We start from the raw sequence: 27,666 nt of genomic DNA on the forward strand, positions 1-27,666 counted from the left end.
TGAGTATTGTATTTCCCAGAATATGAAGGGTGTGTGAAGCCCTGTGAACAGTACCCATCTCTCAGTGTACAGAAATTTCTCTTTCAGTAAGTTAAAAAATAATTCAAGTATGGTCTATTCCAGAGAGAGGAGGCGTTTCCAAGTTGTCAGAATCCTAAAACAGACATCATGGGGGTATTATTTCCATGCTCCTTCTAACTTGGTCATACCAAATCTGAACACGAAAATTCTTGTCAAATGCTCAGCATTTAGTTATATTGACAAATAATTCCTCACTATATTCATCCAAATAGAATATGCATTCTTAACCACTGTAAAACTAGATCTCAACTGAGGAAGAAGTACAATAAACAAATGTTATATAGTAAATAAACTTTATTTATCTGTTTCTCAGAGATGACACTGCCAACAATCACAGATCTGCATACAATACAGTTATGTATTGGCTATTCACAATTTACAGTAGTGTTTTTTTCCTCTGAAAAATATAAGTACAAAAGCTAAGTAAACAATGAGGTACTGCCATTTGGGATTTATTACATGTCTTAGCTTAAAGAACTGGTCTTTAGCAAATATTCAACAGATCAACCTGAATAAAATAGTCAATTAAATGCTCTAATTTATCAGAAAAAATCCACTAAGTTTCACCTCAAAATGTATTGCACAAGTCTTTTTTAAAAAATCACCCTAAAAATAAATAGGAAAGGTAAGCCGTTCTTTAAAAAGAATGGATGAAAGGAATATTACGTAAGCCCATAAAGCAGGTTAAGTCATTCAAAATATTTTTTAAACAACATAAAACTCTTCCCAAGAGAAAACTGAAGAAAAAACTATCACCATTTCTCCACTGATGAAATCTATTTTAAAGGCAGTCTGCAACATATCTGTGGGCCAGATTTTTCTTGGTCTTTTGGCTACATGAGGGGCCCTGAATGACAACTTCATTCTCAAAGAGTAGCAAGTGTGGACAGTTTTCCAAGCAGCAGTCGCCCAATGTCACTCTTCTTCAAGATGAAGATCGGAGCCATGACTGGAAAAGAAAAAAAGGAAAAGAGAATAAAGGGGGGGAAAAACCCCAAAACATTTAGGTTGACTTTTTGAGAGATGTGCTTTTTCAAGTTTGAAATAAAATTCTATTCCATAGTCTAGAGACTGCAGTAAGGAAGGAGAAATAAGGCTAGGTGTGGTGGCTCATGACTGTAATCCCAGCACTTTGAGAGGCCGAGATGGGAGAATCACTTGATACCAGGAGTTCGAGACCAGCCTGGTCAACACAGCAAGACCCCATTCTTAAAAAAAAAGTAGAAATTGTTTAAATACTAAATCTTAAAGGTTCTTCTAAAAATTAACATTCTTGCAATTATGTAAACCAACCTATAGTCAGCAATCCTGGAAAATGGCATTTCTAAGTGAAATCTGGAACTGCAACCATTCACCACATATTGAATGCTACCAGTTTATACAGTAACCCAGGAGTAAACACGCTGACTTGGTTGAATCTCACAAATATTGGATTGGAATGAAAGATGACAGGCTGGACATGGTGGCTCATGCCTGTAATCCTAGCACTTTGGGAGGCCAAGGCGGGCAGATCACTTGAGGCCAGGAGTTTGAGACCAGCCTGGCCAACATGGCAAAACCCTGTCTCTACTAAAAATACAAAAAAATTAGCCAGGCGTGGTGGTGCTTGTACTCTCAGCTACTTGGGAGGCTGAGGCAGTAGCCTCCTACTTGGGAGGCTGGGTTCAAGAACCCAGGAGGTGGAGGTTGCATTAAGCCGAGATCACACCATCGTTCTCCAGCCTGGGCAACAGAGCGAGACTGCCTCAAAAAATAAAAAATAAAGATGAGAAAGAGCTCTTTCCTCTTATCCAGTATGCTGATTATTCTACATATTGCAATTCTCCCAGCATGACATAATAGCAAAAGACAAACAGCATTTTGGTGTGAAAATTTATGTCTCATCTGGAATTAAGAAATTTAATTTAAAAATTAAAAATAGCCAGGGCAACATAGTGAGATCCCATCACTACAAAAAATAGAAAAAATTAGGCAGGTATGATGGTGTGTGCCTATAGTCCCAGCTACTCAGGAGGCTGAGGCAGGAGGATCACTTAAGCCTGGGAAGTCAAGACTGCAGTGAGCTGTGACTGTACCACTGCACTCCAGGCTGGGCAACACAGCAAGACCTTGTCTCAAAAAATAAATTAGAAATGCTGGCTGGGCATGGTGGCTTATGCCTATAATCTCAGCACTTTTGGGAGATCAAGATCGGAGGACTGCTTGAGCCCAGGAGTTCAAGACCAGCCTGAGCAACATGGCAAGACCCTGTCATCTACAAAATTTTTTTTTAAAAATAGTTAGGTGTGGTGGCATGTGCCTGTGGTCCCAGCTACTCAGAAGGCTGAGGCGGGAGGATTCCTTTAGCCCAGGAGGTCAAGGCTGCAGTGAACTGTGTTCACGCCACTGCACTCTAGCCTGGTATGACCATGCGGAGGGGGGGGGGGCGGGCGGGGAAAGCTATGACAAAGCCAAAGTCTTCCTCATAATGTTTCTCAAATGAAAATGCTGGCCAGGAGTAGTGGCTCACACCTGTAATTCCAGCACTATGGGAGGCTGAGGCAGGTGGATCACCTGAGGTCAGGAGTTCGAGACCAGCCTGGCCAACATGGTGAAATCCTGTCTCTACTAAAAATACAAAAAATAAGCTGGGCGTGTTGGCGGGTGCCTGTAACCCCAGCTACTCAGGAGGCTGAGGGAGGAGAATCACTTGAACCCAAGAGGCAGAGGTTGCAGTGAGCTGAGATTGCGCCATTGCACCCTAGCCTGGGCAACAAGAATGAAACTCCGTCTCAAAAAAAAGAAGAAAAAAAAAGAAAAGAAAAGGAAGAAAAAGAAAACGCTAAAACCAGTAGTCACATCGAGGTATGAGTTTAAAATCCCATAAAAATAAATTACCAAGTAAGATTAATAGAGGTAAACTTTCCATATATATTAAGTGGATAGGGGAAGGTTTAGTCTTCTCAATTTGTAAATGAACAATATGATTCACCACTCATAATATACTACTAATAGTATATTATTTATAAAACTAGTTCAACAATCATGTTGATCCTAGGAACCTAAAGAAGACATCAAGAAGATCTTCTGTTATATGTAAATTCCTTTGTCAGTTATCATTTTGAAACCTTAGCTTGATCTGTTGTGGGAAACAAAATTCAAGATCAGTTCAACAATGCTGCATCATGAAAGACAAAAAAGCTAGGAGAAGTTTCTAGTTTAAAAAAGACTAGGAAAATATGACCACTAAATGTAAAGTGAAATCTCTTGAGTAGATCCTGGATTCTAAAAAATTATGGGAGACATTATTTGGAAAACTGGAAAAAACTGAGTATTATGTACTATATATTAGTATGAGCCAATATTAAACTTCCTAAGTGTAATAACTGTACTGTACGTAGGAAAACGTCCTTGTTTTTAAAGATACATGCTAAAGTACTATGTTTACAATTGTCAAATGCTTGCAAGCATGTCGGTAAATAATTGCCAAATGTTACAAATGGGGAATAATATATATGGAGAGAGAACAAGAGTGAGAACAAGTGAGAAAATCTGGCCAAACATTACTAGGTGAAGGGTATATGGGTGTTCACTGTACTATTTTTGCAAATCTTATGTCTGAAATGTTTCAAACTAAAAGTTGAGGAGACAGTCAATTAATAGAAATGCTGCACAATATATATTTCCTGTGATAATCGATATTTAGTTGCAATAATATAACAAGTGCAATGCAGTATTTATAATATTGTTTTTAAAAGGAAAACATTAAGACTTAATGGGTTAGCTATTGAATTAACAGTTTTTCAATGTTCACATTTATTATCAAAGTAACCTAACAAAACTATGCACTGTACTGCCAGCCATTGTAATGTGGATGACAAAAATAAGACAGTTCTGGGTAATCACTAAGGCAAACCAAATAATATATATTAAAATCAAAAGGAAGCTCAAATGTAGGCATAGAAGACTTTTAAAGATAAACGCTTAGAGGGCCAGGCGCAATGGCTCACGTCTGTAAATCCCAGCACTTTGGGAGGCCAAGGCAGGCGGATCATGAGGTCAGGAGATCAAGACCATCCTGGCTAAGACAGTGAAACCTCGTCTCTACTAAAATACAAAAACTTAGCCGGGTGTGGTGGTGGGTGCCTGTAGTCCCAGCTACTCGGGAGGCTGAGGGAGGAGAATGGCACGAACCCAGGAGGCGGAGCTTGAACCCAGGAGGCGGAGCTTGCAGTGAGCCAAGATTGCGCCACTGCACTCCAGCCTGGGTAACAGAGCGAGACTCTTTCTCAAAAAAAAAAAAAAAAAGCTTAGAAGCTGAGGTAGGAAGATCACTTGAGCCTGAGGTAGGAAGATCACTTGAGCCCAGGAGTTCGAGACCAGCCTAGGCAAGATGGTGAGACTCCATCACTATAAAATAAAAAAAAAAATCGACAGGAGCCTTGTAGTCCCGATTACTTGGGAGGCTGAGGTGGCAGGATCCCTTGAGTCCAGGAGCTGAGGCAGCAGTGAACTATGATCACACTACTGCGCTCCAGCCAGGGTAATAAAGACTCTCCTTATTTAAAAAAAAAAAAAAGAAAAAGAAAAAGAAAAAAAAAGGTAAAAGCTTAAAAGAACGGAGAAATGTTGTATCTTGCCATTTTAAACCTTGATAGTATTATTAGCTGGATATTAACAATCACTGAGAGTATTTATTTTAATTATAGTGAAGCCCTATTAATTGTGATCTGTTTTGGTTTTGTGAAAATTCTAGCAAAGGCTGAGTGAGGTAAAGATGTATGCTACATTTTTAGGGGGTACTAAATCAACCTAACAGCATGAAAAATATGTAGAGATGAGGGGAGAGGGTTTAAATCATGAAGACAGTCAACTGCTGAAACGTTTTGTATGCCTCCATTTCACTGTAATATGTTAATCAGAAAGAATCACGTACAATTAAAGTGGGCTGCCTAAGGGTCTCTCCTCAGGACAAATGTGTTGTCTTGTGTTAAACTGTCTGATCCCAGGAAGTAATAAAGCTATACTTTAAAATCAATCTTACTAGTTTTCATTATTTCTGACTAGCCTTGACTCTACTTAGGCTAGTAGGATTAATTCTCACGAAATATACCACTTCACTTTTATCTAGAAAATGATTTTCACTTCTCTCTCACAATCATAATTTCAAAGATCATTCTTGGAAAATTAAAAACAAAAGGGAAAATAAGTTACATAAATACTTTTTTGGATTATTTAACAAAATTTCAAAGAGTAATTTTCAAACTTTCAATTACTCTTTAAAGAAATGAAATTTCCTAAAATTATATAACTCTTACTGGTGGTAATAATTTTTAACTATTATTGATCCATATAACATAATGAACAGAAAATACTTGTATTAACCCATAGCATAATCATATGTTCATTAAACAAGAGCAAAAGAATTCCAGCAAAATGGTTAGTATCATGCAACACATTCGATTTTTGCACAAAAGACACAAGACATTGTTCTTCACTCACCACATGCTAACTAAGCACAGACTGATGGTTTACTCAGAAGATACCACTGCGAGGTGAAGTAAACTACAAAGCCAGGAAGAAAAAAAGCTTATTGGGTTAGTTTTAAGACTTAATATAACACATAGATTCTATGTGTATATGAAGTTCATAGGATTACAGACTATACTTAAATTTTTCTCAAATCTCCCCAAATCGAGGGTGCACAGGCAAGGAATAAGGAATCTGTAATACCTCCCCCCATATCCTAGGTAAATAAAATACTATGTCGCTGAGATTTTACTTGCAACTTTCATTTAAAGACTTAACATAATGAAAGGTGTACTGCATATTTTAAGTACATATTTACCAGTTAAATTATGGGGCAATTATTTGCTTTACAAAAGGATCTTTCACAATTCCATGAAAGTACACATTAAAATTTGATTTGCATAATCCCAATTTACCCTAAAAAGTTTTTGGGAAAATGATGATGAATTTGAAGAGACATGTGTCTATATGTTGAATTCTCATTCCTAACATATGTCAATTTTATCACTGAATAATTATCTTGTAATTCAACAATGTATCAGAAATGGTTTCAGGAACGGTGACCCAAACTGAAATTTCAATTTAAGGAAACTCAATCTCAAATACAGTTTTTACTGTGACAAACTTTAAATAAATTCTATGCCCAATTGTAAGATGATCATAGTCCAAAATCATTAATTACCTTCACGGTGATTTAAAATGGCAGCATTAAAAACAAAGATTGTTTATAAAATCTGAGTCTATTCTTGGACAGTGTGGCCAACCTCAGAAACCTCATTTTATTTATTTTTCATATTTAAAGTTAGTAAAAAGCAGCAAAACCAAAAGACAAGCTAGAAAATAATATGTACAACACACACAACACAATGAGGTTAATATATCCACTCTGGCAGAAGTATACAAAACCCATGTATATGGATATTCCCTATGTCTATGCTTGTTAAGTACTGAAAATCTTGAAAACAACGTAAGTAAATGGAATGAGCAGGAAACTGGTGAACTAAACTGTAGGACATCCATCTAATCGTACAATCAGCCATTGAAAAGAATGAGAACAATTTGTAATTAGGTAGAATAATATAAAAATATATTAAGTGAAAAAAGCAAGCCATTGCATACTCTCATTTTTATAAAATAAGTGATAAAGGAATAACTATAAATATGTAATTATATGGCTTAGAAAACATGGAGATATTTCCCAAGCTGTTCACAGAGATGATACTGGCATACCAGAAGTAGTCTGGAGGCTGAAGATCATGAGGGACTCCCTTTCTATGTTTCTGGCTTACATTGTTTTTTCCAATGATCACATATTACCTTATTCTACCAATACCAGAATAAAAATCACTCTCAAGAAAACAAATACGTATTTGACACGTGCAATATTTTCTACAATGTGTCAGTTTTATTTGTATGTGTTTCCTGAACCCACCTTGCATGCATCTTCTGAGCCCATGCAAAGGGAAAGGGTAAACCTTGTGTAGGAATGGAAAACTTCTGTACCTAGCAGTGCTGAAAAGTTCTGATGATTTTATTAATTCGGAGGAAATTTTGAAAATTCCAACAAAGGAAGAAAATGAGACGTTAATAGAATACAAGACTGGTCCAGGGCAAGGAATGATGAAGAACTATATACAACACCAAGAATCAGTGTGAAAGCAAAGCTGAAGGAGAGTCAACAAAAGAGCAATTGAAATACATGACTAGAATGGACAGAGAACACAAACAAGCCAACCTTCTCCATCAAAGAAGAGAAATTTTCTTTAATAGAGTCATCAGGAAGACAGTGGTGTCAGTTTATGTCATTACATTTTGGCTAGCACTCTAAAGAGAAAAATGTCTAAGAAAACTTTTAAAGAGGGGTTTCCATATAACAAAGGACTCTCTCAATTCTGAAATTACTTGTTACCCAATTGCAATAAACTTTCCTAATGAAATTATCTTAAAGAATGTAACAACATTCTCCTTTAAGAAAAATTAGGGTGTACTTCTAGGGCAGTTTTATTCAATAAAAACACAAACAATTAGACAAGCCAAGGACTTATGTATTCACTCTTGCCCATACTGTGGTACTCAAATATCCAGTCTACTCTGGCCATCTAAGCTACCTAAACCATCACAAAATGAAATAGCAAGGTATAGTAAACTAAAAATTGAGAGGAAGGAAAAAAGGCTGTTCTAGGAAAAAAAGAGATATGTGCATTTGGTATGTGCATTTTGTTTTAACTTCTGCCTGCTGTTTAGAGGCAATTCTTTTTCCTACTTGAAACAAATCTAAAACAAAATTTTATACTTTATGGGGAAAGAAACCTTAGAGAGAGTATAATCCAACAATCTCATTTTACCAATGAGGGTCAAAAATATGAAAATGGTTTGCTCTAAGTCATACAGCAATCAAGCTGTTGAGCTCTAGGCTTTCATTCCAGCAATATCGCATGTGGTTGGCACTCTAAGGTACTGAAGCTGGAGATGCGGGCATTTTGTGGGCTGGTGTCATCCTGTGACTTGACTCTCCTACTGAGGTCTTTAATGGTTTTTATTATACACATAAATGATTTGTTTACCTTTCCAGTCTCTTTTTCCAGAAAAGACTAGTTCTACACATTGCTATAAGGAGGCTAAATAATCATCATCACCATCCCTACATTATCACTCAGCACAGACAACTGTACTATAGTTCCCCGACAATCCTAACAAGATTATGTTAGTTTTGTGAAGAAAAGAGGCTCTGAGAATTGCCTGAGTTTCCACAGCAAGTCAACAAAGGACTAAGATTCCTTCCCTATACACCAAGACCCTCAAATAAACCAGACTGTAATTAGGCTCTATAATTTAACCTTACTTAACAGACAGTGATTTCTCATCTATAAAATCTACTCGAGATTAGGTTAAACTCTGAAAACAGTAATAACTTGTATCCTCTAATGAGGTTTTATACATAAAGGGTATAAAACTCACTGAAGAGAACAAAGTATAGTAAAGATAAGATATATTGAAAAGTACCTCACCAGCAGTCATAGAAAGTTTCTGATTAGTGCTAAAAAGTAAATGTATAATCATCATGGTCAAAAAGCAAAGTTTTAGAATGTATTCCTCTGATAATAGCTGATAAATAATGTAAAAACTAACATGGGCTGTATACTGTCAACAAGAAGTACGACCCACACTCTTGTAAGCATCCCAAATATTAATCTGACAGAGGGGGTAGCTCGGCAACATATTTTAGGTTTGTTTTGGTTTTCTTATACCACCTTTTCAGCCCTTAGGCAAAAATAACAAAACACTTAGGATTGCTGATTTTAACAGAAGTGAAACCATAGCTGCACAGTTACAAAAACTTACAGAAAAGATCCATTTTGATGTATACATTTAAAATTAATGTGATTAAATCATTTAAAAATGATTATTTAATAAACTCCTACAGTTTTGTTTTCTATACATTTCATCATGTGCACTTTCTATTGGAAAAAGAAAAGTCATTTTCATACCTGTGTTTTGTTCTAATGAGCTACAGCTCAATGGACAGAGAGGTATGAAATTAGCTGAAATTTCTTCAAGAGACTTATTCAAAGACAGTGATTCTTATTGCTCATTTTATGAATGATGGCAATCTCTCACAAAGGTAACTCCTGCTTCAACTTTCTTATACTCGTGAAACAATCATGAGTCACATTATCAAGTATCAAGAATCTCCTTAAACTGACAAAAGTTGACTCAAATTGATTAATTCATGTCATCTCATATTTTGGGGACTTCCTCATTTCATGTTCATCATAAAATTTCTTATTTCCTAAGCATCTTTATTATTTGAATAATATTACTTAAGCATATCTTTTTATTCATGTATGAATGGATGAATGGATATTACCCCTTCCCTCTAAAATGAAAAGTTCCACAAGGTCAACAACTAATGTCTTCTATATCTTCTATTTTCCTATATTTCCCGTAACAACTAGAAGAGTAGACGACTGCTGACTGAACTTATTAATTAAGCAAGAGATAATGATGGATGAGACTTGCTTAAAGGAGTAGTAGAAAAGTAGAATATTCTTTCTGGGCAGGTCAACCTCTGGGATAAAGGAAGATTGTTTCAGGAAGGATAAGTCAGCCACCATTTCATCCCTACCTAGAATGAATACCACTGTATTCAGGAAGAAAACAGTCTGTTTTTCAAAGACTTTTTTAAAGTTAACAAAAAGAAACTTTTTTATCTGCTTTAAAAGAGTTTTATTGATTCACTACCTACATTTACCAATTTGATTTGTTTTTCATCAAAGCAAATCAACCAAAGACTGCATGTGTATATGGAATGAAGGGGAATGTTTCCTACCACATTTGCTACAGCAGTGACTTAAGATGAGTCTACACTATACAGCAAATCCTGAGAAAATGCAGTAAAAGTAAAGTCTGCCATATTCCAACATCAAGATGATAAAGCAGCTATGGGAGAATGAATACAGATAACTATATAAAAGCCCTTTTGTATCATTTAAAATTATTTTCTTAAACTGGACCATAATGACAAAATTATGTCAACAGGCTCAAACTGTATTAGAAATTTTTATCTTCACAAAGATAGCTATTTTACCCAGTAAAGGAAAAATTTCTACTCATGGATACAAAATTTCACACTTGTAGAATTAGATGTTCATTATAATTTAAAATAACATTCTACTGATGAATGGTATACATTATAGTGACATACTTCGTTATCAAAAATATTTATAACCAGAAATAACTAGAGCAATGCTTTTCAGGCTACTAAATGCCAGGGAGTGGCGGAGGAGGGATTTTTACAAAAAACAATTAAATGCTAATATAATAGCAATTAATAGCAATTACCTCAGAAAACAGGCAATGAAGTATGTAATACAAAACAATAGCAATTACCTCAGAAAACAGGCAATGAAGTATATAATACAATACAATATACAATGAAGCATTGGGACAAAGGTCAGGGAAAGCTAGGATGAGCTTAGAGGAGACCAAGAAGTGGTCAGAATGTGCCTGAGACATTGGGGTCCCTTCAGGGCTGACCTTGTGCAGAGGGTCAGAGGAACCTCATAAAAGGCTGTAAGTGTAAGAGGTATTATTTAGCCGGAATGGGGAAAACCCCTCCATCTAGGTCATCCCCAGATTTTTGGTTGAGTTCTATGAGTTAGAACCAGAACAAATAGGTGATCATGTAGAGAAGGAGATTTGGGTTCAAGAGAATCAAGAACTTTTGTAAGAAAACAATCTGTTGGGATATGATGAGATGCTTTGGGACTTACTGACTTATGCTCTTTATTGGAGATGCTCAGACACACGCTAACCCACCATTAAGGAAAAGATGTTGGCTTGCTTTAGTGAGGGGAGAGAGAGAAGAAAACCAGCGCTGGTATGATGAAAGAGGTTAAGAGATTGGGAGGAGGAGGGTATTCACGGAGGGCTCTACAGGCTACTATCAAGACAGGGAAAGGAAGCAGAAAAAGAGAGCTGAATGCAGGACCCAAATTTTTCAAGTTTTACACTCTGCCTAGAATGGATCTTATTAAATTACTGGCCCAGGGCAAAACTAACTGTGGCATGGAGAATTTTGTATAATTTACACAGTGTGTGTTTCTTTCATTTTTCAATTACAGCTGACTTCACACTATGTTTTTAAAAATAATTCAGTCGTTTGTCTGATTTCCCCTGTAAGGTATCAAAAGCTCAAGAATGCTTAAATTATTTCACCCAGAATTAATGTATTTGGAAATCAATTGGAATGAAATAAAGAACTATAATATATAAAACATCTAACATCATGATATAATTTGGTTTAAAAAATTAAAAAATTATTACTGGATATCCCCGAACAAATGTCTTTTCCATCCTTTCCAAAAAAAGCCCAAGTTCTGGAAATCCCATATGGCATATACGGGTGTCAACCTCTTATATGGTATTAAATTAGACTGTTCCTTCCCTTGAGGGCATCCATTCACATTTACCCTTGGTTAAATGTCTTAGTGTAAATTCACTCTCATTTTTCAGGCTGTGATATAATAAAGATTTGAAATCTTAAAATTTATTTTACCAACTCAAAAGTCCTTATAAATGAGACAGAATATAAACAGATGGGATATCATCTTCTTCTATCTAGAGCCTACTTCTAGAACTTACCATTAGCCGAGCATCTTCTCTTTCCAAAATTTTCTGGGTCTGATCATCAGGGAACTTCAGTACAGTGGTTATAACTTTTGCCATGGTCTATAAGAAAAGCAAGAGATGATCACTAACAGACAGTGAAGCACATAAAGTCTCAACCCATTCTGACATGTTCTGCTGGTGGGATTCTTTAGTGCTCTCAATGAAAGCCACGAACAAAGAAGTATGATGTGAAGGTATTAAGTCAAGGAAATAACAACACTAGAATTTCAATTTAAAAGGACTCCTTACAATGTCTAGATTTATATTATTTTAACAAGATGCATTTATAATAGCATGAAGCTATATAAAATTCTAATGCCTTGGTCCCTTTATTAAAATAAAACTTTATTATACATTCATTTTAAAAGGCTTATTTGCAAAAATCTATCTGGTAAGTGATGTATTGCCAAAACATATGCTCTAAATAATCAGATTTTAAATACCCCCATGTTCAGCTTTAACTAAATCACATCATATATCTCATAAACACGGCTACTGCATGAACATGAACATGCTCAGTAGGTATTTTTCAAGACATGCAGCACATCAACCTAATAGAAATACAAATTACATTTTAAATAAACACAAGATGTTTTATTTGGTAGAAAACATGATGAATCAAAACATTACACATGGCGGCTTGCAAAACAAGATTATAAATTGTGCAGATCTAAATAAATATACCGTAAGTCAGACTGTCACCCATAAGCTCCTGGAAAATTCTCCTCAAAGGTTGAAACTCCCTATTTTGTATCAAGATGAGATGTTTTGAGGGAGACAGAGAGGAAAGAAGATACCACTTATGAAATAAGTAGGATAACAACTTCAGTGCTTACATACAAAATCAGGTGGTAGTATTCTCCTAAAGATTCCTACAGCAGATGGAAGGGTAGCCCGGAAAACTGACTCTAACATTCCTTGATCATAGTTACACAGACTTTGCGTATGGGGGAAGAGGGAAGGGTGGAAGTGATCTGGGGAAGGTCATGAAGGAAAAGATAATATAGTTAACCAAAAATTTTGGAGACTCATGTCATTAGGAAAAAAAGTATCAAAATTATTTCCAGGAAGGAAAGGAACTAGCTTTTTTAAAGTTCTTATTATATACTAAGTCTAGGCAAGACACTTTACATATTTCTAATATTTATTTCTACTAACAGATCAACTAATACTATTCCTCACTCACAAATCCCACACATGGCAAGATTTTAGTTTCAGACCTCTTCTTCCTTTTGTCTTTCGTCTTCTCCCATTTTGGTCATAAAAAAAAAGTTTAGTCGGGTATGGTGGCTGACAAATATGTAATCTCAACACTTTGGGAGACTGAGGTGGGAGGATCACTTGAGGCCTGAAGTTTGTGATTAGCCTAGGCAACACAGTGAGACTCCCACCTCTACAAAAAAATTTTTTAAATTAGCCAGGATTATGGCTATTTTATTTATGGCTATCTCTACAAAAAATTTTAACAATTAGTCAGGTGTTATGGCTCATGTCTGTATTCCTAGCTACTTGGGAGAGGTGGGAGAATTGCTTGAGCCCAGGAATTTGAGGTAGCAGTGAATGATGATTGCACCACTGTCACTCAGGTGATAGAGTAAGATCCTGTCTTAAAAACTACAACAACATCAACAACAAATATATATATATATATATATATATATATATATATATATATATATATATATATATTTAAGACAACTCAGTTCTTGGAAAATTCCAAAGGCATTTTACAAAAACCCTCATCATTTAAATTGTACTGCCTAGAATCTTGTGTGTTAAACTGCAGTCCAGAAACGAAGTACAGGCATACCTCATTCGATTGCGCTCCACTTTACTGAGCTTCACGGAAACTGTTTTTTAGTTTTTGTTTTTATTTTACAAATTGAAGGTGCGTGGGAATCCTTTGTCAAGCAAGTCTATTGGTGCCATTTTTCTAGCATGTGATCACTTTATATCTCTGTGTCACATTTTGATAATACTTGCAGTATTTCAAATCTTTTCATTATTATAATATCTGTTATTGCACTCTGTGACCTTTGATGTTATGATAGTCACTGTGTTGGGGCACCACAAACCATGCCCATGTAAGACAGTAGACTTAATCCGAAAATGTGGTTTGTGTACTGCTGAGCCCCCATCTCTTTCCCTTTCCTTGGGCTTCTCTATTCCCTGAGTCACAATAATATTAAATTAGGCCAATTAATAACCCTACAATGATCTGTAAGTATGCAAGTAAAAGGAAGAGTTGCATGCCTCTCACTCTGAATCAAAAGCTAGAAATGATTAAGCTTAGTGAGAAAGGCATTCTGACAGCCAAGACAGACTGAAAGCTAGGCCTTGTATGCCAGTTAGCCAAGTTGTAAACATTAAAGAAAAGTTCTTGAAAGGAAATTAAAAGTGCTACTCCAGTGAACACACAAATCAGAATGAAATAGCCTTATTTCATTTAATGGTCTGGATAGAAGTTTGGAGAAAGTCTTAGTGGTCTGAAGAGCAAACCAGTCACAATATTCCCCTTGCCAAACCCTAATCCAGAGCAAGGCCCTAACTCCCTTCAATTCTATGAAGGCTGAGGGAAGTGAGAAAGAGGTAGAAGAAAAGTTTAAAGCTAAAAGACTGGTTCAGGAGATTTAAGGAGAGAAGACATCTCCATATCATAAAATTGCAAGGTAAAGCAGTGACATGGTTTGGCTCTGTCCCCACCTCAAATCTCATCTTGCAGTTCCCATAATCCTCACATGTTGTGGGAAGGACCCAGTGGGAGGTAACTGAATCATGGACACAGCTACCCCCATGCTGCTGTTCTTGTGATAGTGAGTGAATTCTCACGAGATCTGATGGTTTTATAAGGGGCTTTTCTCCCTTTTGCTGGGCACTTCTCCTTTCTGCCATCATGAGGAGAAGAATGTGTTTACATCCCCTTCCACCATGATTGTAAGTTTCCTGAGGCCTTCCTCATGTCATTAGTTCAGCCCTGCAGAACTGTGAGTCAATTAAACCTCTTTCCTTTATAAATTACCCATTCTCAGGTATGTCTTTATTAGCAGTGTGAGAAGGGACTAATATAAGCAGTAAGTGCTGATGGAGAAGGTACAGTAAATAATCCAGAAGATCTAGCTAAGTTAACTGATGAAGATGGCTACACTAAACAACAGATTTTCGGTGTAGATGAAACTGCTGTCTATTTGAAGAATATGCCATCTAGGACTTACATAGCTAGAGAGGAGAAGTTCAAAAGCTTCAAAGCTTTAATACATAGGCTGGCTCTCTCATTAGAGGCTAGTGCAGCCTGTGACTCTCAGCTGAAGGCAATGCTCATTTACCATTCCGAAGATCCTAGGGCTCTTCAGAATTATGCTAACTCTACTCTGCCTGTGCTCTAGAAATGAAATAAGACCTGGATTACAGCATGGTTTACTGAATATTTGAAGCCCACTGTTCAGATCTACTGCTCAGAAAAAAAGATTCCCTTCAAATATTACTGCTCATTGATAACGCACCTGGTCACCCAGAAGCTCTGATGGAGATATACAAGATTAAATTGTTTCATGCCTGCTAACACAACATCCATTTTGCAGCCCATGGATCAAGAAGTAATTCCAACTTTCAAGTTTTCTTACTTAAGGAATATATTTCATAAGGCTGTAGTTGCCATAGGTAATGATTCCTCTCATGACAGTGGGCAAAATGAAGAACTTCTGGAAAGGATTCACTGTTCTAGATGCCATTAAGAAGATTGGTGGTTCATGGGAAGAGATCAAAATGTCAACATTAATGGGTTTGGAAGAAGATTCTAATTTTCATGGATGACTTGGAGGGATTCAAGACTTCAGTGGAGGAAGTAGTTGCAGATATAGTGGAGCTATCAAGAGAACCAGAGCCTGAAGACATGACTGCATTGCTGTAATCTCATGATAAAACTTTAATGGATGAGGAATTGCTTCTTTTGGATGAACAAAGAAGTGGTTTCTTGAGATGGAATCTACTTCTGGTGAAGATGCTGTGAACATTGTTGAAATGACATCAAAGAATTTAGAATATTAAATAAACTTAGTTGATAAAGCCACGGCAGAGTTTGAGAGAACTGACTGCAATTTTGAAAGAAGTTCTATGGTGGGTAAAATGCTATCAAACATGCTCATGAAAGGAAGAGTCAACTGATGTGGCAAATGTCACTGTTGTCTTAGGAAAATGCCACAGATACCCCAACCTTCAGCAACTACCACTCTGATTAGTCAAGAGCCATCAACATCGAGGTAATATCCTCCACTAGCAAAAATATTACGACTTGCTGAAGGCTCAGATGAATGTTAGCATTTTTTAGCAACAAAGTATTTTTAAATTAAGGTATACACTTTTTTGAGACAAAATGCCTATTGAACACTTAATAGGCTACAGTACAGCATAAATGTACTTTATACGCACTGGGAAACCAAAATAATTTGTATGATTTGCTTTATTGTGATATTCGTTTATTGCAGTGGTCTAGAACTGAACCTGCAATACCTCCGAGGTATGCCTGTAAATATGTGGCATGAAATGGCAAGAGAAATATGAAGTAGTAATCACTTCCGTATTTTAGTTTCTAGTATACTATCTGTAAAGGTTTTTTTATAAGTACCAAAAAATCTAAAATTCAGGGATTCACAATTATAGGAAGCATTTCTCTAATATCAACACCATGTAAAGCTCCAAGGACCAAAAAGTCCATTTATATTTACTATGAAACAACATATACATGCATGCACAAGCATGTTTGGGGGGGAAAAAAAAGAGCTGTGGCTAATTGTCTCTTCATATTTCTAGACGACATTAAAAGGTAAACCCACCTCTAAATTCATCAGCGATCCAGAATCTGCAGCTCATTACCCAGCAAAGAGTTAAAGCTCGTCCCTGGCTTGCCAGAAAACACTTTGAGAAGCCCAGGCTCTTTGCCACACCTTGGAAAAGATATCAGACTGTCTACTCTACATACAATATCCTCAGGCCCTGGGAAGTAAGGAAAAGTTCAAATGAGCCACCTGATTTAGAAGTGACCTCTCCCGCCAGGTATTCCTTAGGGAGAGGCATCTGCAGAAAAGCTTAGGATGAGAAACACTTTATGTTGAAAAGGAGAACAGGCTGAATTTCAGGTTCAATATTAGCATGGAGGATCAAAACCCAAGAAAAAGAAGTATACGGACAGAAGGAAGGAAGGGAACTTACTTAACTCCATACTACAAGAACGTATGTACTATATACAATCTTCTTTTAAAAGTCATCTGCCTCATAAAATAAAGAACACTGTGTACAAAAGCAGATGAAGAAACACAGGTGAGAAGACATATCAATCCTGCTAGACAAGAAACAACTGCAGATGGTAATCAAATCACAAAGGGCACAACATAATCTGACTTATTCTAAAACCGAAACCTGGTCTCCATTTCAAATTCTTTGTTAATGTATAGAAATTGGGCAAGCCCACAAAAGATGTGTCTAAAAACAGCTCTGATCTTGTCAATCCCTACTTGAAAATTTTCAGGGCTACCCCCTCCCAATACCTACAGGTGAAATTCTGAAAACATTCAAGGCCCTGCACTCAAGTGCAGCCTTAAGTGAAATCACTTCCTCTTCATAAATCCAGTGTTTTAGTTGGACCAGGCTACTTGTGATTTCAAAAACCCACATTCTATTTCTTGCCTTAAACCTTCTGTCTGGGCTACCCCTTCACCATCTGGGCTCATATATCAAAATCTAACATCCCCCCTTAAATCCTAGTATACACACCACCTCCTCCATGATGTTCTCCTTGATCTTCCCACAAGTAGACATGAGGACTCTGTTTCTCTCTTACAGCACTTATTACATTCATCATCACATTACGGTTAAGTGAGAATGGTTCCCTTCCTTACTGCACAGTGAACACCTTAAAGTTAGAGATGGTATCAAATGTGATCTTGCTATCCACCATGGTGATAAAGGGTCATGCTCAATAAATGTGCAGCAACTTAAAAGTAAATACCTGGTATCAATTTTCTATTAGTCTATAAAATGTGATGGCAGAATGATAGACTACCCTTCATTTTTAAAGCCAGAAAAGGAGAATCAGTGCTGAAGATAAGAGGACAGAGGACTACTCCTCAACACAGATTCCCAGCCAGCTTATTAGAAGGGGTTGCTTGTGCCATGAGACATCCCTTTCAGCTACTTCCCAAGTCACACTCTAAGATTAACTGCAGAGCCCTGAAGCACAAGCTTAGACTTGGCTGAACTGGTACTACCCCATAAGCCACTTATGCTAGGACTTTCTTCAGGGTAGTTAAGCTCTGTAGCTATCTATCTCATCTCACATACATTCATAACCTTCAGAAGAAACAGGTTGAGGCAGTCTGTGTCTCCATTTTACAGATCAAGAAAGCTAAATAAAGTATTTAGCAACAACCTTTGCATCATAGCTTTAGATTCACTGATGAGCCAAAGTAGCTAAAGTTCTGAGGAGCTTTTTGTTTTTTAAAGACATGCCTCTCCTCCCCACCCCCAAAACAATAACAAGGTAACTTTAAACAATCTATCCCACCTCAAATATCCCCCCACAGGGACGTAATATACCCTGTATTTGAGGTAAGATAGTGTATGTCCCATAAGGACATAAGAGAAAGCTGTTATTCTGTTAGTTTTGTTTTTAAAAGATAAGGAGAATATTAGTTTTATCTATCCTTGAACTTTTTGAAAAATGGCATTGAGAAAAAAAAAAGACACTGAAGTGCTGTGATTTAATATCTCCCTTCTGTGATACATGTTCACAAAATTAGATATTACTTTAATTTGATATAATGAAATGTGATTTCTACAGATATTAAGGATTCAAATGACTTCTAACCCACTCCTGGTATTTAGTTGAATCTCCAATCTATACATTTAAAATATTATTTTAAGATATTTCCTTTTATAATACTATTTTAAGGTACTTGCTTTTTAGGTTTTAAATATATTTGCCAAATCAGTGCTTGAACCTGCTTAGTATCCTATGACTCAGCAACTCCCACACACCTACACATTAAAACACCAATTGCTTCTGAGCATAGAAAATTCATTATCCCATTCTCAGTCAAGGCACACAGATAATCAAAATTCCTTGAAGGTAAAAAATGTCAAAAACAGAAACTGCTTTAAATGAAATATTTTGTTTGAGGAAAGGCTCATGAATTTCCCTAGAAGCATTTAACTCAATTCAATATATATTTACCAAATGTCCAATAAGGCTCTTTTTAAAACACTGCAAGGGATACAAATAAGAATAAGACAAGACTCTACATTTAAGAACCTTACAACAAATGCAACATTCTAGAAAACAAATTAGCCAAGCATTATTACTTACATGGGGTAATTTTTAAATGATCAATATTCCACAAGTGCAGAAATGATTTTCTTACAGTAACTAAAGTACAATGTTTCTAAATCTCTCCAGGTAGCTATTAATTATTACTATTTCCAATATTATTCATAATATCCTAAAGTCTCCTTGAAAATGAAACTTATTCTGCTAACTTAAAGATACGAAATCAAGAAGAAAAAAAGCCACATGGTTCACCAATTATTCTTACGTTAATGAAATTTTAATGTTTAGTGTTCAGTGTTACCCACAGTATTTTAAAAATTAATATTTTATAAATTTAACAAATATAAGCAAGATCCACCAATTCACTTTGTAAACAGCAATAAAATAATTATCTATTACCTACTATTAGCATGTCTGATGTGCTAATAGTAAACATATGGCATTCATATGTATATTAAAAGTGGAACATATTTCTTTTAAAATTAAGCCACACACCAAATCACAAGACATGATTTATACCTTAGTCTCACGACCCATCATATACTCAAAAAGCACTTTTCGCAAATACTCAAATTCGGTAGGTTCTCCAAAGAGTGAGACATCAGTATGGTACAAATTGCCACCTGTCAAATAAAAAGCAGACCAAACTGTAAAGACAAAACCAGGTAAATTACTTATTACTTATAAAAACAGATTTTAAAAACAACCAATGGAACAGAGAGGCATTGCTTTTACATTGTATCATATTGCATTGATACACATGCACACTAAACATTCCAATTACTATTTTATACTTGGAAGAGAAAACAAGAATCACTATAACAATTTTATTTCTCACATCTCTTTCTCTTCCTCCTCTTTCTTCTGGCCTTTTATTGTAATTATACATTATCTCGGGTTTAGAATTTAAATAACCATTTCTTCAGTGAAAACAAACTGTGTTATGTGTCATTTACAGAGTCTGATGAGCAAAATCTTAAAAATCAGATAATACAAAGCACTGGTGAGGATGTGAAACAATGGAGACTCTTGTGTACTACTAGGAGAGGAAACTGATAACAAGCACTACAGATGACAATTTGGCATTGCTTTTAAAACTGTGTAACATAGATAATAAGCATATTATATGACACAGAAATTCAATTATTAGCAATATAACCTACAGAAACACTTCACATGTACAGTAGGAGTCAATGTTTATTTACACTGTTTATAAAAGCAAAATTGAAACAACTCAAATGTCCACCAAGAGAATATACTGTGACATAAAGATATAATGTATTATTGTTAAATTCAGTGTTGAAAATGGTCAAATTATAGCTTCACACATTAGAATGAATCTCAAAATAACAATATTGGGTTAAAATAAGTGATTTACATAGGACACATACAGTACGATGTCATTTCTATACAGCCCAAAACAAATAAAACATTAAAATCTATTTTTTTTAAGGAACTAGTTATGTTGTAATATAGTAACAGCAGTTACTCTTGGGAAACAACAGAGATATAAGGACTACAGAGCAGCACAAGAAGCCTCAAAAGAAATGGCAATGTTCTGGACGGTGGATTCTGAGGCGTTAAACAGCCTCCATACATTACACGTACGTTACATATACTCACATGTTTGGAATTTTTTTTAAGTGCATACTTTTAGAAGACTCAACTCACTCAAATTATACTTTGCAAGTATAGAGTTCTAAGAACTAAATAATGAAAATACATTATTTCCTATGGGTAATATATCCTTCTATATATTATACTTAATTGTTTTATTCCTCTAGATCTATACAAAATGCAGATCTTTTTTCACTTTTCAGAAGATAAGTAATTTTATTAAATAGGCAGAGTACTTTTTTTTTTTTCTTTTTTTTGAGACAGTGTCTTGCTCTGTCGCCTAGGCTGGAGTGCAGTGGCGAGATCGTGGCTCACTGCAACCCCCACCTCCCGGGTTCAAGTGATTCTCCTGCCTCAGCCTCCTGAGTAGCTGAGATTACAGGTGTGCGTCACCATGCCTGGCTAATTTTTGTATTTTTAGTAGAGACAGGGTTTCACCATGTTGGTCAGGCTGGTCTTGAACTCCTGACCTCACGATTCGCCTGCCTTGGCCTCCCAAATTGCTGGGATAGCTATTTTCCAGGAGAGGGAATTAATATTTTTCAATACTTGTGCCTCTTCTTGATTTCTCCCAAACAGTGGTACAAAAGACTTTATAGCTCTTATTTCTGGTTTTAAGCAATTATTAGAGGAAATTAGTTACTATTCAAATAGGCTTTCCAAATTGTCTACTCATTGCCTCTAATGGGTCTTCCCAAATAACTTCATCTACGTATCACTCAGCATTTTAAAATCCACACTTTATCTGGGCCAAATTCCAAAGTAACTGAAAAATCCACTTGACATTTGACACAATTTTATCTGTGTGTTACAGATAATTTTAAAACATAAGCTTGCTTGGATTTTCCTCAAAAAATGCATCATGCCGTAATGCCTTTAAAATACGCATTTAGTTAGAAAATAAATATTACATTTACAATCACATCTACAAATAAATGTAATAAAAGAGGTGCAAGATTACTACTGAGAACAATAAACATTATTATTTTGAGACAGGGTCTCACTGTCACCCAGGATAGAGTGTAATGGTGCGATCACAGCTCACCGCAGCCTCAACCTCCTGGATTCAAATGATCCTCCCACCTCAGCCTCCCAAGTAGCTGGGACTACAGGTACATGTCACCATGCCTAGCTAACTTTTTTTTTCTAGAGACAGGGTCCCACTACACTGTCCAGGTTAGTCTCGAACTCCTGGGCTCAAGTGATCCTCCCACCTCGGCCTCCCAAAGTGTTCAGATTATTGGCATGAGTCACTGTGCCCAGCCAAGAAACACTATTGACAGATATTGAAGACCTATGTAAATGTTGATGTATACTGTGATTATGGATTGGAGAATCAATACCATATAAATTCCAATTCTCTTTAATTTTTCTATAAATTCAATATAAGCCTAATCAAAATCCTCCCAAGAATGTGTATGTATGCATGTATATAACTTAACGAGGTGATTTTAAAATCTGTATGGACATTCAAAGAGCTAAGAATAGTTAAACAATTCTTAAAGAAAAAGTGGGAGGACTTCCCCAGCCAGACATCAAGACTTATTATGAAGTGACGGTTATTAAGATAGTGAAGGTTGGGCATGGTGGCTCACTCCTGAAATTTCAGCACTTTGGGAGGCCAAGGCAGGAGGACCACTTGAGGCCAGGAGTTCGAGACTAGACTGAACAATAGAGAGAGACCTCATCTCTACTGAAAAAAAAAAAAAAAAAAAGACAGTGAGGTATTAGAGCAGGCATAGACAAACTGATCAATGAAACACACTAGAGGTGCCAGAAACAGATCTTCAAAAATACAGACTAACTGGCCAGATACAGTGGCTCATGCCTATAGTCCCAGCACTTTGGGAGGACAAGGTAGGTGGATCACATGAGGTCAGGAGTTCGAGACCAGCCTGGCCAACATGGCGAAACCCCGTCTCTACTAAAAATACAAAAATTAGCCAGGCCTGGTGGTGTGCGCCTGTAATCCCAGCTACTCGGGAGGCTGAGACATGAGAATCGCTTGAACCCAGGAGGCAGAGGTCCCACTGAGCCAAGGCTACACCACTGCACTCCAGCCTGAATGACAGATTGAGACTCTGACTGAAAAAAAAAAAAAAAAAAAAAAAAAAAAAAAACAAGAAAAGCAGGATAAACTCTGTTTATCAGTTTCAGACTAACTTTACTGTTTACCAGTTTCAGACTAACTGAAATTTATCCTGCTTTTCTTGTTTGAGTTGTACCTCAAGGTAACCATATAGATAATGTGGAAAAGTTCCTATTTATAGAAGAATTCCAATTAATATATGCACAAGAAATGGTGGAATTTTACTAACACCATTATGCAACCACTACTGAAGTAACAGATCAGGGAAGTTACCAATGGACGCTAAAATCTGGTGAAAAGTGATGGCTCACACCTGGAACTGGGCGGCAGATCTTAAAATTGTAAATATGTCATGAAAGTTTTGATATAAGACAACAAGAATTACACAACTTCCTTTATGAGGCACTACTGTCAATGCAAACCTAAAGCTAATCAAACCTAAATCTGATCAAGCCTCTAGTTCTACCTACCAGGGGACAGAGGACTCCATGGAGATGGAATCCAGAAAATTAAGAACGTGGTTCACTCTATATGACAAGTAAGTTGGTTTTCTCATCAAATAAATGATAAAAGCAAAGGTGAAGAAGGACCTAGAGTTCAAAACAGACTTAAGTAATTTATCAATCAAATGTAATGTATGAGCACTGTTTGGCTCTTGATTCAAATTAACCAACTATTTATCACCACCAAAAGAGAACATTTATGAGGCCAGGCACAGTGGCTCTCACCTATAATCCCAGCACTTTGGGAGGTCGAGGCAGGCAGATACCTGAGTTCAGGAGTTCAAAACCAGCCTAGCCAAAATGGTGAAACTCTGTCTCTCCCAAAAATACAAAAATTTGCTGGGCATGGACCCCTGTACTCCCAGCTAGTTGGGAAGCTGAGGCAGAATAATTGCTTGAACACAGGAGGTGGAGGATGCAGTGAGCTGAGACCACGCCACTGCACTTCAGCCTGGGCAACAGAGCGAGACTCCATGTAAAAAAAATATATATATATACATATATATATATATATATATATATATCCAGCACTGATGAGGTGCTAGAGTGGTCAGAAATCTCACCCACTGCTGATGGAAGTGGAAATTACTACAAAAGATATAGTAAACAGTTTGGCTTAACCTAATATGGGATATGCACAAAAATATATCCTATGACTTAGCAATTCCATTCTTATTATATATTCTAGAGAAAAATTTCCACATGTGTACTAGGAAAAATGAAAAAGAATGTACAAAATTAATACAATGGAAATGAGTGAACCACAGCTACACACAATCTGAGTAACTCTCAAACCTTATATTAAGCCAAAGACATAGGTCATACAAGAATGCTTATGGTATGACTGAATTACATAAATTCACAAAGCAAACAAAATCTAAACAAAATATTGCTTGAAAATATAAATACAGGTGTAAATGATAAAGAACAAGATAATGATTAAGAAAAGTCAGGGGAAACAGTAAAAATGATGAGAGGGATAAAGATATTGTAAAGGCAAACACACAGGGACTTCTAAAGAACTAGGAATGTTTTATTTTGTACTACCAGATAGGTGCTCATTTTACTCTCTATTTGTTTTTGAGACAGAGTTGTGCTCTGTTGCCCAGGCTGGAGTCCAGTGGCATGATCTCGGCTCACTGCAACCTCCGCCTCCCAGGCTCAAGCGATTCTCCTGCCTCAGCCTCCCAAGTAGCTGAGATTACAGGTGTGCACCACCACACCTGGCTAATTTTTTGTATTTTTAATAGAGACAGGGTTTCGCCCTGTTGTCCAGGCTGGTCTCAAACTCCTGGCCTCAAGTGATCCACCCACTTTGGCCTCCAAAGTGCTGGGATTACAAGCGTGAAACCCCCCGTCTGGCCTCATTTTACTCTTTAAAGAGGCAGCATGATGAAGAGATTAATGTGCATACTGCACCAGACTGCTTGGATTTTTAAGAGGATTAAATGAGCAGATAAGCTATATTATCCTTGAGAAATCTGAGAAAAATAATGTTTTAAAAAAGACAAAAACGTGTTTATAAGTGTTTAGCACTTAGTATTATGAGTTAGCTATTAAATTATATACATGTATTCACAAAATTGAGAAAAAAAAAATTATGTAGGAAATTCTTAAATGGAAAATAAAAGGAATCGACACTATTCTCCATGCACTGCTGAGTACTGATTCAGTATAGTTCTCCCACCCAAATATTAACCAGGCCCAACCCTGCTTAGCTTTTGAGATCAGATGAGATTGGAAGCATTCACGGTGGTATGGCTGTAGGCTGATTCAGCCTAGTTCTATGCTGAGAATCATATACAGTGACTTAGCTATAGTAAATAATTTTTGCAGCAAGAATCATCTCGGCAGTGAGCATAGGAAACTTCCAGGCTGGTTTTTTCTTCTTTTTGAGGAGCTCCAGTTTGGAAAGGATCGACAGCAAGCCTTTTAATTTAGTTAAAATTTGTGTAGTGTAGTATTTTACATTATTTGATAGCAACGAGAGCTTTCAAAACCACAAAAGAAAAGAATGCCAAATGGTTTTTATGTCCTCATGCTTCCCATGAGAAAGCAGAAAGGTTTACAAAACATGTAGCAAAACAAAACTATTCTTAATACACTGAGGTAGCGAAACTGAACTTTAGAGAATGGTAAGTGTTATATAAGATTATTCAATGATCTCGATTATCTCAAGGGAATTACCACATAAAGACTCAAGCTCATCTTTAAAATCCTTTGGGCCAGGTGTGGTAGCTCACGCCTGTAATCCAACACTTTGGGAAGTGAGTGGATCTTTCCTTTTTTTTTTTTTTTTTTTTTTTTTTTTTAGTGCAGTGGCGTGATCTTGGCTCACTGCAACCTCCACCTCCCAGGTTCAAGTGATTCCCCCTGCCTCAGGCTCCCATGTAGCTGGGCCTACAGATGCACAACATCACGCCCAGCTAATTTTTTTTATTTTTAGTAGAGACGGGGTTTCACCATGTTGGCCAGGATGGTCTTGATCTCCTGACCTCATGATCCACCCGCCTCGGCCTCCCAAAGTGCTGGGATTACATTACAGGCATGAGCCACTGCACCCGCCAGCTTACTATCTTTCTTTCCTTAAAACCAGCTGTTAAAAGGTAAAATATATTCATTGTTGAAAACAGATTAACCACATGGAATACTATTCGGCCTCCAAATAGAAGAAAACTCTGTCACTGGAACAACATGGTGAAGCTAGAGTACATTATATTAAGTGATATAAGCTAGGTGCAGAAAGGCAAATACCACATAATCTCACTTATATGTGGAATCTAAAAAGCTGAACTTAAGCAGGGTAAACTGGTGGTTATCAGGGACTGTGGGCGGTGGGAGATGCTGTCCAAAGGATACAAAATTTCAGTTCAATAAGGAAGAATAAGTTCAAAAGATCTATTGTAAAATATGATTATAATAGTTTGAATAAGAATAAAATTGACTATAGTTAATGTAATAAATAAGAATAAAATTGACTATAGTTAATGTACTGTATTATTCCCCATCCAATATACCGTATTCTTGAAAATTGTGAAAAGAGTAGATTTTAAAGTGCTGTCATCACACACACACAAAAAAGGTAATATGTTAGTTAGGTAATGCACTTAGTTTAACCATTCCACAATGAATACATAACTCAAAATATCATGTTGCACACAATACATATATGCATTTGTCAATTAAGAAAAAATAAAAATTTTTTAATGAGAAAAAAATATAAATTAGCAAAGACAAAAATAAAAATCATGCATGAATCCACCAATAAGAGATAATGGTGAATAACACGATACGAGATCATCCTTACCTTTGTAAGGTGTCCCCACAGTTGTTGCATATACATTCTTTTCATATTTCTTCAAACGGTCTTCTAAATTATGAATCTAAAAATAACAAATAATCAGACCATGTAAGATTCGCAGGGAAAGTGTATGAGATCATGCCACTGCACTCCAGCCCAGGCGACAGAGCGAGACTATATCTCAAAAAATAAAAAAAAAAAAGCCCAACATAAAAGGTCAGGTATTGTATTATTCCATTTATATGAAATACCCAGAATAGGCAAATCCATAGACACAGAAAGCAGATTAGTGGTTGCTAGGTGTTATGGGGAGGAGGTAATGCAGATTAGTGGTTGCTAGGTGTTATGGGGAGGAGGTAATGGGGAGTGACTGCTTAATGGGTATGGAGTTTCCCTTTGGGGTGATGAAATATTCTGGAACTGGGTAACAGTGATGGTTTCACAACACTAAATAAACTAAATGTCAATGAAATGTGTACTTTACAATGATTAAAATGGTAACTTTTAATGTGTATATTCGCACCATAAAAATAACTAATATAAAAATTGTTATGCTAGGGCAGTTTTCAAGATTTGATGTTAAAAGAATTTTAAAGCAGTAATCTTGAGAATAGATGGGAAAAGTTAAATCACTGGTGAAACAAAAAATAAAGTCACATTGGGACCTATCTTTATGAAATTTTTAGAAATATTATGAAAAATTTCAAACATATTCCAAGGAAGTATAGCACAATTAATGCTCATATACCTATCCATCACTCAGTTCTAACAATTATCAAGATTTTTGTCTGTATGAATTTTAAAAGAACTGGGAAAATCCCAGGAGATTTAGCCTTCAAACTCAGTCTGCTGATTTGAGGCACTATTTCTCCTAGAGTTTGGAAAAAGACTTTACTAAAGATCATATACCACATATTCTGGTATGTGTGTACTGCGCATCCTTGAAGGTGTACCACATGGTCCTGTTTAAATTGACTTACATATATTGTCCATCAATAATATATGGGCGAATTAAATTAGGACAATTAAATCACTCGGAAAAAGTACCAAAGATAGATGACTATTTTCTCTCTGATAA

General features: G+C 36.3%; 1 protein-coding gene across 8 annotated transcripts in view; it reads right to left on the bottom strand.

The window, feature by feature from the left end:
- Positions 1 to 357: 357 nt before the first annotated feature.
- GOLGA4 (golgin A4) overlaps positions 358 to 27,666 on the bottom strand; it is a 116,241-nt gene continuing 88,932 nt past the window's right edge. For 5 of the 8 annotated variants that reach the window (XM_007971784.3, XM_037988457.2, XM_037988456.2 and 2 more), the window contains 5 exons: positions 26,595 to 26,670; positions 19,598 to 19,701; positions 11,734 to 11,820; positions 5,563 to 5,625; positions 358 to 1,030 (listed from right to left, as the gene is read on the bottom strand). In XM_007971784.3, coding sequence (XP_007969975.2) covers positions 5,596 to 5,625; positions 11,734 to 11,820; positions 19,598 to 19,701; positions 26,595 to 26,670 — 297 coding nt within the window. In that variant the 3' untranslated portion in view covers positions 358 to 1,030; positions 5,563 to 5,595. The remainder of the gene's footprint in view (positions 1,031 to 5,562; positions 5,626 to 11,733; positions 11,821 to 19,597; positions 19,702 to 26,594; positions 26,671 to 27,666) is intronic. The other 3 variants (XM_073023360.1, XM_073023359.1, XM_007971781.3) reach the window with 1 other exon arrangement.

This window comes from Chlorocebus sabaeus, chromosome 15 (assembly GCF_047675955.1).
Source record: "Chlorocebus sabaeus isolate Y175 chromosome 15, mChlSab1.0.hap1, whole genome shotgun sequence".
Classification (NCBI taxonomy): Eukaryota; Metazoa; Chordata; class Mammalia; order Primates; family Cercopithecidae; genus Chlorocebus; species Chlorocebus sabaeus.